The 18938-nt window shown below is 39.8% G+C and overlaps 1 protein-coding gene and 1 long non-coding RNA gene across 2 annotated transcripts; both read left to right on the top strand.

The window, feature by feature from the left end:
• Window positions 1-205: 205 nt before the first annotated feature.
• LOC134195749 (uncharacterized) lies at window positions 206-2118 on the top strand. Its single transcript, XR_009972416.1, has 3 exons — window positions 206-335; window positions 416-564; window positions 636-2118. It is a non-coding gene; the product is annotated as an uncharacterized LOC134195749 (long non-coding RNA).
• Window positions 2119-3869: 1751 nt separating this feature from the next.
• On the top strand, window positions 3870-14742 carry LOC134196095 (collagen alpha-3(IX) chain-like). The gene is made up of 14 exons (XM_062665175.1): window positions 3870-3932; window positions 11014-11144; window positions 11207-11354; window positions 12575-12628; window positions 12687-12731; window positions 12780-12860; window positions 12917-12970; window positions 13277-13330; window positions 13394-13447; window positions 13506-13568; window positions 13634-13720; window positions 13776-13802; window positions 13864-13927; window positions 14407-14742. The coding sequence occupies exons 1-14, from the start codon at window positions 3870-3872 to the stop codon at window positions 14538-14540; spliced, it is 1059 nt and encodes a 352-aa protein (XP_062521159.1). The 3' UTR covers window positions 14541-14742.
• The last annotated feature ends 4196 nt before the right edge of the window (window positions 14743-18938 follow it).

Raw genomic sequence — 18938 nt, forward strand, 5'->3', positions numbered from 1 at the left:
GCTAAATGTGCGAAAGTCTATTTTACCAGGAACTGTTGCGTATGAGGCTAGCTCCGCCGTATTCGTCCACCGTCACCCACTCACAAGGATGTAACTTATGTAAATATGAGTTTACAAAAATTATTATTGGTCAGTCTTTCTAATGCAATATTGGTTAGAAGATCATGCCAGGTTCACCAGACATACAGTACAATGTTGCTATTCATCTTGCAATTACGCCACTCTTTGTCTTTAAACTGTTCAGGTCAGTTGCTCTTCACCGTGCTCTACTAAGCCTGGCAGTGATCTGCATCAAGTGAATTCGATATATCTTCCGATTGGTTCAGAGACTTTGTGTATGTTTTTGCAGCGTTCAGACTATATAGTTTGTGTGAATGCAAACAAAGACTACATAGAGTTTGTGTGGGTCTTGCAGCGATGCAGATGTTTGAGATGCTGGTGAAGAAGAGAGGAACACTGTATTTGTCTTTGCTTATGACTATGATTTGCAACGTCATTTTGACTGTATCATCAACTGACACGAATGACAACAACAGCATGTGCATTGGTGAAAAGGGAGAAAAGGTTACTAAATAACACTTCGTCTAGTTTTCGTCTTAATTGATGCTTTATCCTAATTTTCGTGCTGTTTGTAGGGAGACGTTGGCCATCAGGGTCCTCAAGGCGTGCGCGTAAGTGTTTCGTCGCTCAAAAATTTTGGAAATTGTGCATGAGTGCTAGAAGAGTATACCAGATTTAGCTATCCACTATTGCACATGCATCCACGTGTGTCAAACGTCGTGTCTCTAATTACGTGTAAATGGTGTGAAAAGTGTCACTTTATTAGCTAATTAGAGGTGTACACTACAACACATCTAATTTAAAATACGCTGCTCTTGCTCGATCAATTAACAGTTCAGCTATTGCTAACTATTCTTCTCTTTACAATGTGTACGACTATGACGGTCGACGAAGCCTTGCGACGCCGGCAAAGCCGTTCTGCTGGATAGGTGTCAAACGCCGACGCTCCCGCTAATATGGAGACAGCGTCTGAGACTCCAACTTACTGCTAGCCCCGCCCCAGATGCAGAGTGTGGTTTGCAGCCTCGGATTGTCTGTCATCACCTCTGCCTCTGTTTCGGTATCGCCACTTGCTGTCAGCGATAATCATGCAAATGTAGTTGTCGGCGTAGTAGGAAACGAGTGTAGCGTTAGATCTTCGATCGCTAGATAACGTGCAGTACTTCAGTCCAATGCATTTCAGTGGAGCCGTAGGATGCATTGCTGCTTCAACTGCGAAGCTGTGTACGCGTACAAAGACGTGCAAGTACCATTTCTGATCAACCAATTCACCGCTACGCACCCACTTGCAAACGCTTGACAGCAGCTCAGAACCGCAATGTCGACAAGCACAGAGTCCAGAACAACGTCAAAGTCCAATGGAAAGCTCAGTTCATTGCTAATATACTTATTATGACTTAATCAAAACGTTGAAACAGGTTCTTGAGCATCTTGTCGAACAGACATCAGCTTGCGTTTAAAATGACGTGCAGGGTTTTTTGGACCAAAATTGAGCAGATAACCTTGAATCTGTCCCATGTAGCTCCTTCTGCTGTTACAGTAGACAAAAAACGCGATACTTGGCACGAGCGCGTCCAGCAAGCGCGACAGTGGCGTGTCGTAAAAGGTGAGCTGGTGTCAAACTTCGCAGATTCGAGACAGCATGAACATGGAACAGCCAACTGTTGATGTCTTCTCCGTCGTTTCCGCAGAATGTATCTTGCTGAACGGGGACTAATAAGCGACGAACAAGCTCACCTGTATCGTGGCCACTGATGGGGTCAGGAATGACAGAACGAACTGACGGCGTACGAGTATGAGCTCTTCGGCTTCTCGACTTCGGCATAGCTAAGAACTTGAACCTCTGACAAGTAAACAAATCGGTTCTCCACCAAACGTGATGAGAGGCTGTGGAAGTACACAGGGATCGTACAGTAGACGAAAAGCAATGTATTGTGGAGTGAACTTCCGAAATAGTCCTAGTATGGAAGTAATCGTAGCTACTCTCTACGAACATGAACATAATTGCTCTACACTATTATTAATTATTAAAATTGATTTGATTACATACTTGCTCCCACGCGGAAAGGCGGTACACCGAACCAAAGGTAATGATCCGGGGCTGCAAACACGCTGTTGGGAAAGGCAACATTTATACGCAGCACGCGCATGCTCACTACACACAATCGTATAGCGTGAAGATGACTGGCTGCTTCTGATGAATCGTCGGCACTCGGAAGTCAGGCGACGGCTACAACAAAATTGGATTTTCCAATTAACGACGGAGAGAGCAAGGAGAGCTGGACAACCTGCTCGAAGAGATGAGGATACAAGATGCAGAAAGCCATTTCCTACGTACGAATGTCGACGGAAACCTTTGATGCTCAAATGGAAATAGAAGCTTCTGCTTTGTTGTTGTTGAGGAGAATATCAATATAAATGTCCGTCGGTCAGCTACTGATCTCACCAGGAAAAGGTATCCACATGACATTTTTGTCGCAATCCGTTTTCTGTTAGCTAATCCGTTGGTCTGTGTGTCTGCATTCCTGCCTGTCTGATCGTTTTAAAGCTGGTCTGTCTGTCTGTCTTTCTGTCTCTCTCTCTGCTTGTCTGTCTGTCTTTCTTTGTATACTAGTTGTCTTTTTGTTTTGTCTTTAAATATGTTTTCATAAATGAACTATATAGCACTATAGCAATTATAGCTAATCTAGATGTCCATTGAAATAGTTAATACATACCAACCCGTACACACACACACACACACACACACGCACACACACACACACACACACACACACACACACACACACACACGCAAACACACACACTCACACACACACACACACACACACACACACACACACATACACACACACACACACACACACACACACACACAGACACACACACACACACACACACACACACACACACACACACACTAGCAAACCGTTTCATACAAATTGTCTTTCACCTCAGATCATTTTATTTTCAAACTCATTTTTTGGTCATTTTGACAGCTGGACTTGATATTCTTTTCAATGATTTCCCCCGCCATCTACCAAAACGTACAGCACGTACCGAATGAATCATCTTAATTTACACTTAACCCTCTCAGACACGTCTCTTTCAGTTGTGTCTGGCATGTTTCCTTTCTTGTCTTCTTGATGCAGCGGCTACCTTTGTGGTGGTAGATGTAGTGAAGATGTCCGAGCTCTATTCGTGAGCAAGCGGTACATCGAGCTCCACGTTGTGCGCATCTCTCGTCTTGAACACTATGATGTGTGGTCGACTGTCTAAATGGACTACCTGTCTCTTGGTTCTCCCTCAACAGGCTCAAGCAGTCAGACAACACAGACACAATGTTGTTGTGCTCTCAGACTGGCCCATCTCCTTATTCGCATTCTATTTGATGATATCCACTTTAGTCATTGATGTTTCTTTCACAATCACAGCTATAAATATCGTAACTATAAAACAATGGGAGAACAACACACAACAAAGCCGGCAAGTGAATTTTACAAGAATTAAGTACAAATTTTTTGAAGAATGGAATGACTGATAACCATGCCTTGATGCCTTTATCATTTTGGCTTCATCTCAAAGCGGTGTAGTATTTTCTAGAAGGATTGAAGTTGTTGATTTAGTGATATCTGCCAAGACCATATGCTGAAGCCTTTTTACATGGCGATATGACATTTGAAATGCTGTCAATTAGGATGGAGTTGAGAGTGTTTCCCAGTAAATCCATAGGCTGGAAAACTGTATAATTTTTTTACTATAGTTTATGTCTAGAAAACGAGTTGGTAGCTCATTTAGTGAATTAGACCATGAAGCCGGGAAGGCTGACCGATGATACGCCAAACCCGCCATGCTTAGTTCGTAAAGATGAAGTTAGACAAAGTCATTTATCGAACCACAGTAAATCGAAGAGATAAAAGTTGATCTAGATTGAAAATCATCGGCCGTAGGTCTGACAATATCAGGAATGACTGAACATGCTACATGATTAATCCTATGAATTTGAAATATCTAACCAAAACATAACACCTTGGACATTATCCTAATCTTTTAAGTTGTCACATATTTCAGTTCCTGGTTCACAATGGCATCTTCAACAAACTCAAGGTTTGCCACCGGGCTACCCGATATCCTTGTTTAATTAAACATATTTAGGTGGAATGGTGATCATACTGATCCAGCTAATATGGGTAAGCTTAAGATTATTTCAGTCTGTCTGCCTGCCTGTCTGTCTACATATTTGCCTGCCTGCCAGCCTCCCTGCCTGCCTGCCTGCCTGCCTGCCTGCCTGCCTGCCTGCCTGCCTGCCTGCCTGCCTGCCTGCCTGCCTGCCTGCCTGCCTGCCTGCCTGCCTGGCCGCCTGGATGTATTCTAGTGTTTAGGGATTATGTATCCTATTATAACACCTTGCCCGCCTGCCTGCCTTCCACACTCAGTGATACACTCTTTGAAATCCTTGAACTTGTTTTATGAAGCACATTCTTTTAATTATTGAAAAACAGGTATCCTAGTGTGTAGAGATTCTGAATTCACATAAAATAACCCTGCCTGCCTGCCTTCCTGTCTGTCTGTCTATTTCTCTGTCTGTCTGTCTGTTTGTCTGTCTGTCTGTCAAATCTTTATATTTCATACATATGAACTATTACAAGCTATAGATACGAAAGTCCATTGTTTATCAATTAGACCCACACGGGTCTCTAAAAAATTATCAAGTTAGGTTGCAAGAAAATTGGACATAATATATGTCACTAATGTCATTTCAATGGTTCGTGAACCTGTCTGTTTTTCAGTCAGTCTGTCTGTCTGTCTGTCTGTCTATCTGTCTGTCTGTCTGTCTGTCTGTCTGTCTGTCTGTCTGTCTGTCTGTATGTCTGTCTATCTGTTTGACTTTCAGTCTGTCTGTCTGTCTGTCTGTCTGTCTATCTATATGCATGCCTGCCTGCCTGTCTGTCTGTCTGTCTGTCTGTCTGTCTCTCTGTCTGTCTGTCTGTCTGTCTCTCTGTCTGTCTCTCTGTTTGTCTGTCTGCCTGTCTATATGCCTGCATGACTGCATTCCTGTCGGTCTGTCTGTTTGTCTGTCTGTCTACCTGTTTGTACGTTAGCTGTCATTGTGTTTGTCTGTCAATCTATCCTATGTCTTCATAAATGTTCTATAGCACCATTGCTATTAAAGCTAATTTATGTGTTCATTATTACATCTAACTTGGTGCGTTCAAGCACATGGACACTCACAGTGGACAGACACGCATACACACACACACACACACACACACACACACACACACACACACACACACACACACACACACATATACGCACGTGCAAACACGCACGTAGACTCGAACATTCAGAGATGAGAGCGCTCGAAATGCGCGAACTCTGAAACGTTACTACTTCGGAAGTAGCCTTCTAAGCCAATCAGCGTCTTAGGCCGTGTTTCCACTAGCTGCACCTTAACTTAAACTAGTTTAGCTTAAATGAGTTTAAAACTAAAGCAGTTCAAGAAAGCGATTTTTTATACTAGGAACTAGCACATCCGGGATATGATAAACAAACCGACTAGGAAAGCCTTATTTTGAAGTGTTGGGTTGCTCTGTCACTGATTCAGCATCTGCTAGTAGGAATTTGCATGAAGATGACTAAGGACACGGGCTTCTCTCTCTCCGTAGCTGCTGATTTCTTTCCCCTAGCTAGCGACCCTTACATCTTCTAGGGCAATCGTATCCCGACAAAATAGTCAATATCATCAAAACAGCGTTGTCAGAAGCCATCTAAACAAGTGCGCTACTGTCACGTGACAGTTAAACCTAAACCACTTTGCTAAACCTACTTCGAAGTAGGTTTAACTTAAGAAATCCGTTTAGGTTTAACATATAACTGATTTAGTGCAGGTGAGAACAGGTCAATTCTTAAGACAGTTTAGCTTAAACCACTTGGTAAACTGGTTTAGGCACTAGTGGAAACGCGCCCTTAGATCTTGAAAGTAGGCTCTAAATTATGATTGGGCTAGTAGTAATTTGTTATGCTAAGTGCAATAACGCTCATTAAGCGCGTGCGAAATCTTCGTGGTCGTTAAGTACAAGTCAGAGGCGCTAAGTGTACGGCAAGAGCCACTCTGGCGCACGTACGCGTCTTAGTTTAGTTTCAGCTCTAGGCTGTGTCTCCACTTGTTGCCCTTTAGACTTAAACAGGTTGTAAACATGTTTAAGCCCTAGTGGAGACGCGCCCCTAGTTCTTCGATCTTTTCAAGCTTGCGGTGAGAGGACATGAACAGAAGCGTCGCTAGACCATCACCTTCATAGGCGATGGGAGGTGTCCTTGGGGTCAGGACCCCTCCTCTTCAACGACACATCCACCACAGCCGCAATGTTGTTCATTGTGTTACTAATTAAAGTTTTGTTTACTCGTTCAATTCTAAAGTTTTATACGCCTATAATTATCTATTAATTATGCTATTACATTTTCATTAACCCTAATTGAAATTGAAGTCAGTTTGCTGGTTCCATAGTTCAGATAAAGATTTAGATCATGGGGCGTGGCTAATTCCTCTTGGACCTTCTTTTAAAAAAATTCATAGCCGCGCTTGACCTTTGACAACTGGTCGAACGGTAGTGTCGCTCGATGAGCGGCTGGACTAGCTAACATTCTGCCGCAGAATCAAAGAGTCGTCGTTCCATGCCGTCCACCAAGATATCGTCGCAAACACAGCAGACGCCTCTTCTTTGTACATGAAATCTCATGACATTTACAAATGATGTGTTTGTTTAATTAATGCAAATCTCGGATCTTTGCATCTCATTATAGAAGTCGGTAAAACGATCTTGGGCTGTTAGACTATCTTTTAGCATTGCATTTTGATAAGTACTTTCGAAATTATTTTGGTATCGTTCTGAGTCCGAGCGTTTTGTGCGCTCTCAGATCTGCAAGTTCGAGGCTAAAACGCACGCACAAACACGCACACACACACACACACACACACACACACACACACACACACACACACACACACACGCACATCTCCACTGAGAGCTGAAGTATTACTCTGAAACTCACCTACATGCATTGCCATTTTTGGAGCTGGATTGAAAACCTTTTCATTAAAAATTATTTTTGGTCTTTGATCATTTTAGTTTTTCAAAAAATTATTGGATTTTCGCATCTTTTTGACAACTAGTTCATATATTCTCTCTGCTTTCTACATCTACAAAATTATTTAACATCAAATGTATCATCTTTATACTTAACGTTAAGCAATACCTCCCTTTCTGTTGAATGTGGCATTTTTGCTTTTTTGTCTTCTTGATGCAGTGACTTCATCTGTGTGAAATATGTCAGAGCTCCATAGCTGACCACACCGTACATCTAACTCCACATTTGGCCCACCTACCAAGGTTCTAGCCATGATTTTTGAAAGACGTAGCGGTATGGGAGTGGCACACGAATATAGCACGTGGCATACACGTGTCTGTGCTAATTTCTGAAATAATAATTATCTCTGGTTTGGGGAAGTAGCCTCTACGAATCACACTGAAGGACAGACTGATAGCAGTCTATAGATTGCATTCTTAATGTAATTAGGCTGTTTCTCGTTACCAAAACAATGCTAAAGACACGCAATTACAAACTCATGATTGACATATCTCCACCTTCTTCCTCATTATCACTTCGTTGAGATAAACGTTTAGAGAAGTAATGAACAGATTGAAGTCCATTTCAGTTGGGGAGTGACCTGGTGTACATAACACTCTATCTTGGATCCCGTATTGTTGTAGCAGAGTCTCATTACCTCTGTTGCACTAACTTGCCAGTAAACCTAGCAGAGGCCGATGGTGCTGTAAAAAGCGATAAACAGTCTTAGTGGCTGTACTTAGCGTGCAGATTACATTCTCAAACTGGTTTTAGTTACTATTTAGGATAACATAGCAATTTAAGTACAGTAGGTATTCAATTAGAACGGTACCTGATTGAGAAGACTCCACCTTCTATCTCATTATTTTACCAGAAGCATCACATAACTCGATCTATCTCTGTGCTAAAGCAGCCTACAAATGAGAGGCGCACGTAATTGACTAAAGCAGACATAGTGCTATCCAATGATACCCGTATAAATTAAATCCATTCTAGGGTTACCCGGCCGTCATCAGCCCACTTCCGGTTTTGACTGTAGAGGTGACTTGCATTCTGAAAATGGTCTTTAGTCCCTCCCTTTTGTCATAACTGCACGTTTGAAAGTGTAGCGTACACTGCAGTACCTACTACATGGGTAACCAGTATTGGAGGCGTAGCGGTCTGCTCTGAACAAGTAGGGGGTATGTGGAAGGCAAAGTGGGCAGATCTGAAGGCGTAAGGGCCCTATCCCTTAGCATGGCTGGCAATAGAACACTGAGGTCCCGCGTCGAACATTATGATGTAGACTGTCTAATGGGATACCGGTCTCTTTGTTCTCTCTCGTGATTTATTTTCGTTTCACTCAAGCAGACAGAACACACATACACAATGCTGTTTTGCAGGCAAAGAGTCCCACATCTTGCCTTGCATGCTATTTGATGGTACCCACTTGAGTCAGTAATGGTTCTTTTACCATGACAGGTATCAATATCGTCACTATAAGGCAATAGGATATCAAGACTCAACAAAGCCGCCAAGTAGCATTTTCAAGAAATATTTGCAAACTTTCCCAATTAAGGATGGAATGGATGATAACCATGCCATTTTCTCCTTTTCCTTTTAAAGATGTAATTTTGGCTTTGTCTCGGGACGATGTAGTATTTTCTAGAATGCTTGAAGCTTTTTCGCTTTAGTCATATCTGCCAATAATGTGTGATTAATTACTTTCGCTTGGAAATAAATGCCATATATTATTTAAAATGCTTTCAACATGGAGTTGAAACAGTGGCCCAGTTAACTCATAGGCTGGAAAGCTGATATAATTTGTTGTGCTATTAGGGTTCATTTTATGAGGGTTCACATTTGGACAGCGAGCTGGTAATTCGTGTATTGAATGAGATCATGAACATGGAAAGGCTGACTGAGAATTTTTTCTGACTGATGATAGAATAAATCTGCCATGCTTGATTAGTTTAGTTGCTTGGAGTCAAGCAGAGTCATTAATTGAACCACACAAAGATGTAAAATTTCATTTAGTTTGGAAATCATGACGATCGGCTGATGATGTGATAAGATCAGTAAGGTCTGAACATGAAATAATTGAGTCTAGGAATGTGACACAATCTAAACAAAATCATAGCATCTTTGGACATTATCAAAATCTTCCATCTTGTCAAATATGTCAGTTACTGATTTTTTGACTTCAAACAGACATCTTTAACAAACTCAAAGTTTGCTATTGGGATGCCCAATATCGTTGTTCCAACATTTGCAGCTGAAATGGTCATAACGTAACTATGATTAACCTCCACATTAGGACTGTGTGTTGGACAGTTTGTCTGTCTGTCTGTCTTTCTTTCTGTTTGTGTGTTCTTCTGTCTGACTATCGTCTGTCTGTCTGTTTGTCTGTCTTTCTGTATGTCTATCTGGCTGTCTGGCTGTCTATCTGTCTTTTATTACATATATTTACATATTGCAACTGCTAGTACAGGCTAAATATTGTACAGCAACATAAGTCGCTAAAAGAAAAGCAATTATTGAACTATTAATTGTTTGTAATAAAAGTCTAAATCTTATTCACTACGTCTAGCAAGTCTACACAGTTTTCTTGACAGCACTCAGGCATTACATGGCTGAAGAGGGACATAATAAGCTCGACGTCAGGGAGACTTGAGTGCTGTTCTTGATGGCGTGCTCACCCTATCTCCCATAATGTTCAAACACTAGAGGTGTACAGTTTGAGCCATTTCGAAATATGTCTACTTCCTGCCATATTTCTGCTATTTACTATTTATCTCATTATAGCGGATTCTACGTCAGTCCATTCGTCCGTCTTTCTGTCTCTATTTTCAACATCAATACTGCCATACAGTGAATATCAGTAAAAGGCACAACAGCTAAAGATTGAGTTCTCGATCCATTGGTAGAGTTACAGAAAACAAAGTTGTAGCGAATAATGTCTTGCTCTCTGTCTGTCTTTGAACCTGTCTGTGTACCTCTCGGTATGTCTGTCTGTTTATCTGTCTGTCTTTCTTATGGCTATTTGTTATAAGTCTTTCTGTTTGTTTTCTCTGTTTACTGCCCTTTTCCTTGTTTGACTGTCTGTCTGTCTGTCTGTTTGTCTGTCAATACATTCTTTATACATTATAGCTTATACATAAATGCTAATAATTGTTACAAAGATGTATGTGTACTGTCTGTTGGTTTGTTAGTCTATTTTTTGTCATGATGTCTGTTTGTAATACATAAATGCTTTTTAAACCAACTATAGCAGCATAGCAATAGCTATTGTACGTGTTTATCACATTTACGTACACGAGAACTGACGAAACTGGACTGCACTCTAGATATTTACTAAATACACATGCACACAAACACACGCCTGTCTTTCTGTTAGCTGTTTTTTGTTTCCTTGTTTGCCTGTTTGTCTATAAGTTAATTTCTCTGTCTTTCAATACATTTTTATGCTTTCATGCTAATACATGTGATAAAATGTAAAAGACTTATGTGCACCATTCTCTCTCTTTTTTTCCCCGATTTCTCTCTCTTTCTTGAATCATGTTATCGTAAAAGTTTGATTTGTCTGTGTCAGTCTCTGTTTTTATCTGATCTTTGTAATTGCTATGCAAGACAATTTGCACTAGCTCTTTATAGAGATGCAATGCAAAGGTTTAACTGAACAAAGTTTTTACGGTATTTGAGATTGCATATTAGTAACAGTCTTTAGTATAATAACCCAGTGTGTGTTTCTTTATCTGTTTGTCTGTCTGCATAACTGTCGGTTAGTTTGTCTCTCTAGAATTGAGAAATGTCGATGAGCAATAGTGATTCATATTTTTTATTTAGATTAGCTTTCGGTTTACATCACATGGGATCAAGCAACTGCCACAACATGCCATCAAGCAACTCTCCACTTCGTTATTTCATACACCGTCATACAACTTAGTCATGCAACTTGGTCATGGCACATTACCAGGGCAACATGCACTGCGCTGTTACAAGTTCTTCAGCCTGAGTATATGAAAGTACTATCTTATAGAGAGGACTCTAAGGGCATCAGCCAAGAACGAGTGTGGAAAGCTTTAGAATTGCCAAACAATGTTGGTCTCATTGATCTAAACACATCATCACACAAGCTCTTGCTTGTCGTGAATCTTCTTATTGCATCTACAAGGAAGGACGCTTATGTGTTCTACTGACAGCATGTGATGCACATTACAGGTTTACTATTGGCGTCAGTACAAATTTGTTGTAATGGAAAAGATAGCATTTTCTTCCATTCAGAATTTACAGGGCACTGGAAGAAGGTGATCCTGTCACTTACAATCACCTACAATTCTATCAGGGGCTGTCATTGAAGTACCTTTTCCGTGTATATGGAAGTTGAAGCATATTCATTGAAGCATGCTTTGCCCGTATCTTGGAAGAAATCTCACAGATCCAAAGGCAGTGTTTGACTATTATTCGAGTCATAACAGGAAAGTCGTCGAATAGAGCTTGGGGATACTAGCTGCAACGAAACACTTTTTCAAAAGACTAATCATCACATTCCCAGATAACGCAGTGAATTTTAGCAAAGCGCCTCCAGCATTACACAATAATTACTAGCGAATCACTTATATATAATTAGTCATCGGAACTACGTACCATACGCACCATATGGAATACTAGGATACGGCTAATATAAGGGCTTTCATCCGCTAATATTCTTTGTATAATAGAAATTATGCGCTGAGTATTTAGTTGCCTTCTCGTGGGTAAGCAACACATTTAATTAGCTAGCTGGTGTCTGATGCAATTTGTGTATCATTTACTTAAAAATGTAAACAGACTTTATCTAAAAAACTGTAACGTCTGTCTGTGTGCTTTTATGTCTTCCTGCCTTAAAGGTCTTTCTCTGTCTCTTTAGCTGTCTGGCTGTTTGTCTGTCTTTTCTGTCTGTCTTTTTGTCTGCCTGTGTTCTGTCTGTCAAAGTTTTCTTAGAAAACGTTCAACTTTGTTACCTAATCATGATGATTCAGATAGATTATTTTACTTTTACATTCAAGGCCAAGTTCATCACTCTAGCTATGATCTTTTGTTTGCAAAGACTATTTCGCTCCAACAAATTCCTAGCATATTAACAAGTAGAGTCTAAGCGAGAACTGATTACTTGTCTGCCTGCATGTCTGTCTGTCTATCTGTCACCTGTTGTTTGCCTGCCGGCCTATAAGTGTTTATCTGAGTTTTTCTTTAGCTTCGTCTGATCGTTTGCCTGTTTATTTATGTGGATCTTTGTCTCTCTGTCTCTTTGTCAGTCTGCTAACATTTATAACCATGATATTTGGAAAGGGTGGTATGTACAGGTGTGTGGGTGTTCGTGTGTGTAAACCTTTGCAATAAATGCTTTTCATTTGCTAAACTGTAGGGGTATTCTGGCGAAAAAGGTGACACTGGATTATCCGGGAAAAGCGGATTAAAGGTAACTTTTGATTTCAGCATTTGCATTGAACAGTTAATAAGATTAATTAAATACTTAGGGCGACCCTGGTTCAAGAGGATCACCCGGTCCAAGAGGTTCCGTAGTAAGTTACCTTTAACAAAAAATTCAGTTTGCTAATGTATTGTGTAAGGGTCCTTTTGGTACAATTGGCGAGACTGGAAAACAAGGAGTGTCGGGCCCACGAGGAGTAACTGGAAATACCGGACCTCAAGTAAACATATAATATTTTGAGTACTAGATTAAATAATTATCAATTGTATTTGTTAGGGTCCAGTAGGTCCTTCAGGCTTGCCAGGTCTTAAAGGAGTTCAAGGAATAAAGGTAAATTTATACACTTTGAGTAGTCGGAAGTGTTCTGTGGGCATAGAGGAATCAATACAACAATTATACTGTACCTTTCTTTGTTACTTGAAGTGCAGAAAATAGCTAGCTTAGTGGCTGTACTTTTAAAAAATATTTTATCCGATAGTCACTTACTGATTAAAAAATAATGCAATCGAAACAATATAATATTTGTTACAAAATGCAGTCAATTATTGACTATTTTGATATGGAATTAATACTGTAAGTGGAGTGTATTGATACGAAAATATAATAAATCAGTATTGATCTGCTTGTTTCTAATAGGGAGACAAAGGGTACCAAGGACCACAAGGTTTAGCAGGTTTAGATGGAAAACCGGTATAATAAATGATGACATTGTTATTTCGAAATCATTAGTTCTAATCTTGTAACTATTTACAGGGCCCGCCCGGACATCCGGGACCAGACGGTCCTTCCGGGGAGAAAGGAGTCAATGTTCTAGAAATTGCAGGCTACATATTTCTGCAATATTTTTATTAGCTTTACTTCGTAGGGTGCTCGAGGCTTTACAGGTCACAAAGGAGAACAAGGTGGTCAAGGAATACCAGGACCTCAGGCAATGAAATATAAATAATATTAGATTACTTCTAATTAGTAAATTACAATTCATATATTTTCTAGGTCGACGAGAACACACGAAATATAATGAAAAGATGTTGTGACCCTGTAACTGGCTTTCAGTCAATAATAGAAGAAATCATAGAAAATGTTAGCAAAATGTGTATGTAAAATATTATAATTATTAACTGAAATTGTTTTTTAGATAACTCAAATAAAAATTGATATGCTGGTAAATATAATACAAGCACGTCTAAATTTATCTAGGGTCATTTAAATATTTTTATTTATAGAATGGTTATGACAAACCAGCATTTCATGTAGGAGGAAGTGGAACTGAAGGAAGATATTCGTCTGGTAATATGTCATAGTAAAACTTAAGATAGGTAGATTATTACAATATAATTATAAAAGGTATTCAGTTTAATTTTGAGAAAATTGTGTAACTATAACAGACAGACACACACGTACGTACACACACACACACACACACACACACACACACACACACACACACACACACACACACACACACACACACACACACACACACACAAACACACACATAACACACCACACCACACCTCATGCTTACACAGGACAGGACATGTAGGCACACTTTAATAAAATTTGTAGACGTTGATTTAATTTCATATGTAAATTTATATACGGTAAATTTATTAAAAGATTTTACGTTTAATTTTTAAATACCATGTTTGTTTGTTTGTATATTTGTATGTATGTGAGTGTGTGTGTGTGTGTGTGTGTGTGTGTGTGTGTGTGTGTGCATGCAATTGCACGTGCTTGAGCGTGCTTGCGGGTTTGTGATTTGTTAGATCTCCACCACTTGCGTGTTTCAGTTTTACGTGGGACGTACTTTGCCAAAATCACAGTTGGCGGTGCTTTTACACGAGATACTAATCCCGAAGATATAGCATTGCAGCTCAGCACCACCAATGGATTTGCCTAGATCGCAATAACTCATGGAGATTTAGCCTTGAGTTGTGACTGTCAATGACTGCATATCTTTATCAATTTTTGCGCGCCCACGCTTGTATTGTATTTCAAGTGCAAAATCTATTTTGAGATAATCCTTTAACTCTACGTTGTAGATGTTTTTATTTCTTGAACTGGAGATAAATATTAAGTTAGTGCAATTTTAAACATATCAATCTGAGCTAATGCATATAGTTAATATGGTCGTCTACATGTCTTTATACCTATAGGCTATATTCTATGTGTTATGGTGTTATATCATGCTTTTGACATGGGTGAGCAAAAAGACTCGTTGGGTAGGAAACTCTGCAAACAAACTTCGTTTTCTCGTTGCATTTAACTTTAACCGTGGTTATGGTAACTATATACATTGGCCGTGTCCACAATAGTGGTAGAAAACCCTGTTTCCGCTAATTAATTATAACATCCTTCTGTGTGATCATGCGCAAGGTGTGTTCTTACATGTTGACATTTTCAGTTGCCTCTAATTGGTCATAATTGTTGTGTCAATTTTAGCAGCCTGCAACTGATTTTATCATGTACTCGATTTACGCTACTCAATTCCCGCGTAAGAATTGAAATGTATTCCGAACGCTTTCCGTCTTCGAGTGCCGTGTCTAGCTGTATGGACCACGCATGTGATAGAACAGCAACAGCTGATTGAATCTATGGATACGCCCACGTTCTACATTACAGAAATCCGCATGTCGTGCTGCGGATTCGATTTGCTCAAGAAAAAACTGCCAGACCAACACAAATTAGAGAAATATACTTTGATTTATTGCTGTGATACGCAATATGAATAAACTGGAGTATTTTGACTAGCGCTAACTCCAGATAAACCCAGCCCTAACCCTACATTTCGGAAGAGCTAGGTTAGCCCTACTCTAACCCACATTCCTGTCGTAAACTGACCAGAGTATTGTAATTGGTTATGCTAAGAAGTATCAAACCCAATTCTAAACCCTAGTGTGAATTGTCTAAACAAGCGAACAGTGAAAATCTTGTGAGCATTATTGTTCGTCTTTATAAACAAATACGTATATACTTACTGTATACATATATAACAGCAGCTATCCTGCATTCCATGGATAACAATCTCCAGAGGTGCAGAGTTAGCTTTCAATTTAGCTATACTCGGTTATATGCACGTTCCAGGGTAAGACAGCTTTTTAATTTTATATTATATTATATATTTTAGCACTAATAGTGGGCAAACAAATCACACATGTTCCCACATAACATTGTCAACATTACAGATGGCTTGTCTATCTAAATCTGTTTAGCATTATACCGCCAAAGACTAAAAGAAAGATGTTGCGGTTCGTAACTAAATATATTCATATATGGATACCACTATTTAGCGTTGAGTAACAGTGGCATGTATAAAGTACGGTCGAAGACGCTCGATTCTATTTATTGAGGGTCTCTCATTTCCAATGGGACTAATCATCGTTTAATTCAATGGAAGAATATGTCGCGCTTTGAGATGACCATATGGCACCATTACAGTGGATAAGGTTAATTATTAATCAAAATTTGCATTATCTATTGATAAAATTACTACAAGAGTTACAATAATTTTATAAATTTGGTATTTCAATTTTTCTTTAACATGTAATAATTATAAATTTTATTAAGTAGATTGCAAAAAATAATAAATTAATATAATATAGTTTCGGACCTTTTATTTACATGTTAAATATCTTGTTTTAACTAACAAAAGATAGAAATGATATTTTAGTGTCAATATAAACTCAAATGTTATACACTCATTAAGACGAAGATGCAGAAAGTAACAAAAATTATATTTAAACCATTAACAAATCTTCCAAAATTATACAACCTAATTATGTAATAAAAAACCATGGGATGTCAGTTTTGTGAAAGTTGACAACCACGACTCAGGCGCACTATGTATTCGTGAAGGTTGAAAATCACGACACAGGCGAACTATGTATTCGTTACCACCGCTTGTGGCCCATATCATAGCCTGGTTGATGTCGGTGAATTTGCAATTGCGACATAGTCGCAGTATAGTCTCATGGCCGTCTTCTACTGTCCAGGCCATGGATATGAATCGAAATTGGTGACACTCATTCATGAAACAAGTGCATGTTTTCTCGACTCCTTTTTACATCCCATACCATAGCCGACTTGAGATTGGTCGCTGAAATTCTTCACATAAGCCGAAGACTGCCTCTTGACCACCTGCGGCCCTTCCATGACTTCGTCGAGATCGACATTGTCATTGTTGTAACACAATCGTACGAAGTAATTGTGACCGCCATATGCAGCCATGTTCATAGCGTCTTGGACGTGGATGACGCAGATATGTCGTGCCAAATGCACAACAACAGGATGACCGCTATTGGCAGCCATGGATATGACTTTATTAGAAGCAAGGTTACACCAGTGCAATGAAATATCTCCTACTTGGATGAATTGGAACACCCAACCAATAGACTCCTAGAACGTTTTGTGTACGCACAGTAAATTGAGAAAGAGTCGAGCCGTGATAACGCACCGCTTGAGCAGCAGCAAGAATTTGTAAAGGTATCGCCATTGTATATAATAAACATCCATTTTTTGTCTAATAGGGCTCATCTCTTAGAACCTCTATATGACCTCAGGATGTCTTAATGATGTTGTTTGCGCATCTTTTTAACATTTCTCAGCTTCTGCGTTGTGTAATAGATATCGTTGAGTCTCTTTTGTTAGACGTATGCGACAATCCTCGAACAGCTCTGGTATCTGCATTCTGTCAGGACGTATCTCATGGGTCCAGACCGTAAAGACCTCCGCGTCACCTTTCCGACTCCAGGGTTGCAAGGATTCATTGAAACACTCGATCAATTGTTTTCTAGATACATGACATTGAAGCGCGCCAGGAGCTATATATTACCTCTGACATCTTTGTAGATCTCGACATTTTTCTTCACTATCTCAATAAATCTGTCGGAGATATGGATGTTCTCGGCCTCTATTCGTATTTTCTCGTCGTTGGTAAGGTCTGCTCGTATAAAATTGCCGACAAAGAGGACATTCAAATTCACGAGATGTCCTATAGGAAACAATCTGCCCTTTGACCTCTCTGCATGGCGACTCGCTAAGTGATCGTCTTATCGAGATTGATGTATTCAACGTGGATGGACAACAAGCAGAGTCATATAGCAACATAACAAGGACTCATATGTCTGGGTGTACCAACAATGGTCTTCTGACTCAACTCTATATCTTGCATGTTGAGGAAAACTTGAAGCCCTGTTTTCCATTTGGGTATACATACACATGATATAATAACAGCTCATACCCTAGGATGCTCCACGTGATACAACACTGAATCACTTTACGCCTAGCCACGTAATCAACCACCCGATATAACATTGAAATAAAAGTGGTGGGCGACCAGGTACTTCGATAGTAATCGCATCACATTCAATCACAGTTGTCTTTGCGCTCCTTTTTGTAGCTATATACTAGAGATTCCATTTGTCTAATAGGGCGTAACTTTTAAGATAGGTCTACCATAGTTGGGTTCAAAGGTATGGGTCGCTCGAGGTCTGCTAATGTATCTGGGCTGCTCAACCCCTCGAGTCTGCGAAAATATGGGTATTTGACATAATTTTTGACATCAGATACACCACACACACACACACACACACACACACACACACACACACACACACACACACACACACACACTCACTCACTCACACACACACACACACACACACACACACACACACACACACACACACACACACACACACACACACACACGGTGGAGTGAGTGGTCGACACGACCAAAATCCTTTACGTCTTTGCTTGTGTTTCCAAAGATTAATGCGTGCCGTGCAGGAGCGTTCAAAGACATCGCATGTCAATTTCCCACTCTTAGAGATCGTCTTTCGTTCCTGCCATTTTTGTTGGAGTGTTTTCAACGCTGGTCTTCAAAATGATCAACAGATTTTTTTGCAATAAGATGTCCACAGAGATCTGTCAGACGCATAGCTTTCCAGTTGAATATATCAATATTACAAGATTTCAAATTGGATTTCAATGCGTCTTTATAGCGCAATTTCTGAACACATGCTGTTTTAGACCTACCTGCAGCTGACCATAAAGCACTGACCTTGGGATTCTATCATCCTATATTTGAGCAGGATAACGACAACAATCGAAGTTGAATTTTTAGTAGTAGAGCCTCAATTGCAGGCATGTTGCGAGTTTTTCAGAACCTCGATATTGACAAAACGAGTCACCATGAAAGAACCTGCACAATAGAATGGATAATAGTGAAATGAGCGTGTGTAGAACTGATTCCACTCTCTCTTCATGTACGTACTCTATATTGACAGGTCTAAAACTA

The sequence above is a fragment of the Corticium candelabrum genome, chromosome 20 (genome assembly GCF_963422355.1).
Source record: "Corticium candelabrum chromosome 20, ooCorCand1.1, whole genome shotgun sequence".
Lineage (NCBI taxonomy): Eukaryota > Metazoa > Porifera > Homoscleromorpha > Homosclerophorida > Plakinidae > Corticium > Corticium candelabrum.

Coding starts and splice junctions, on each gene's coding strand:
- LOC134196095 (XM_062665175.1), top strand. CDS start 3,870: ATGAAGCCGGGAAGGCTGACCGATGATACGCCAAACCCGCCATGCTTA. Junction 13,569..13,633: donor AAGGAATACCAGGACCTCAG/GCAATGAAATAT, acceptor TATATTTTCTAG/GTCGACGAGAACACACGAAA. Junction 13,803..13,863: donor AAATAAAAATTGATATGCTG/GTAAATATAATA, acceptor TTTTATTTATAG/AATGGTTATGACAAACCAGC.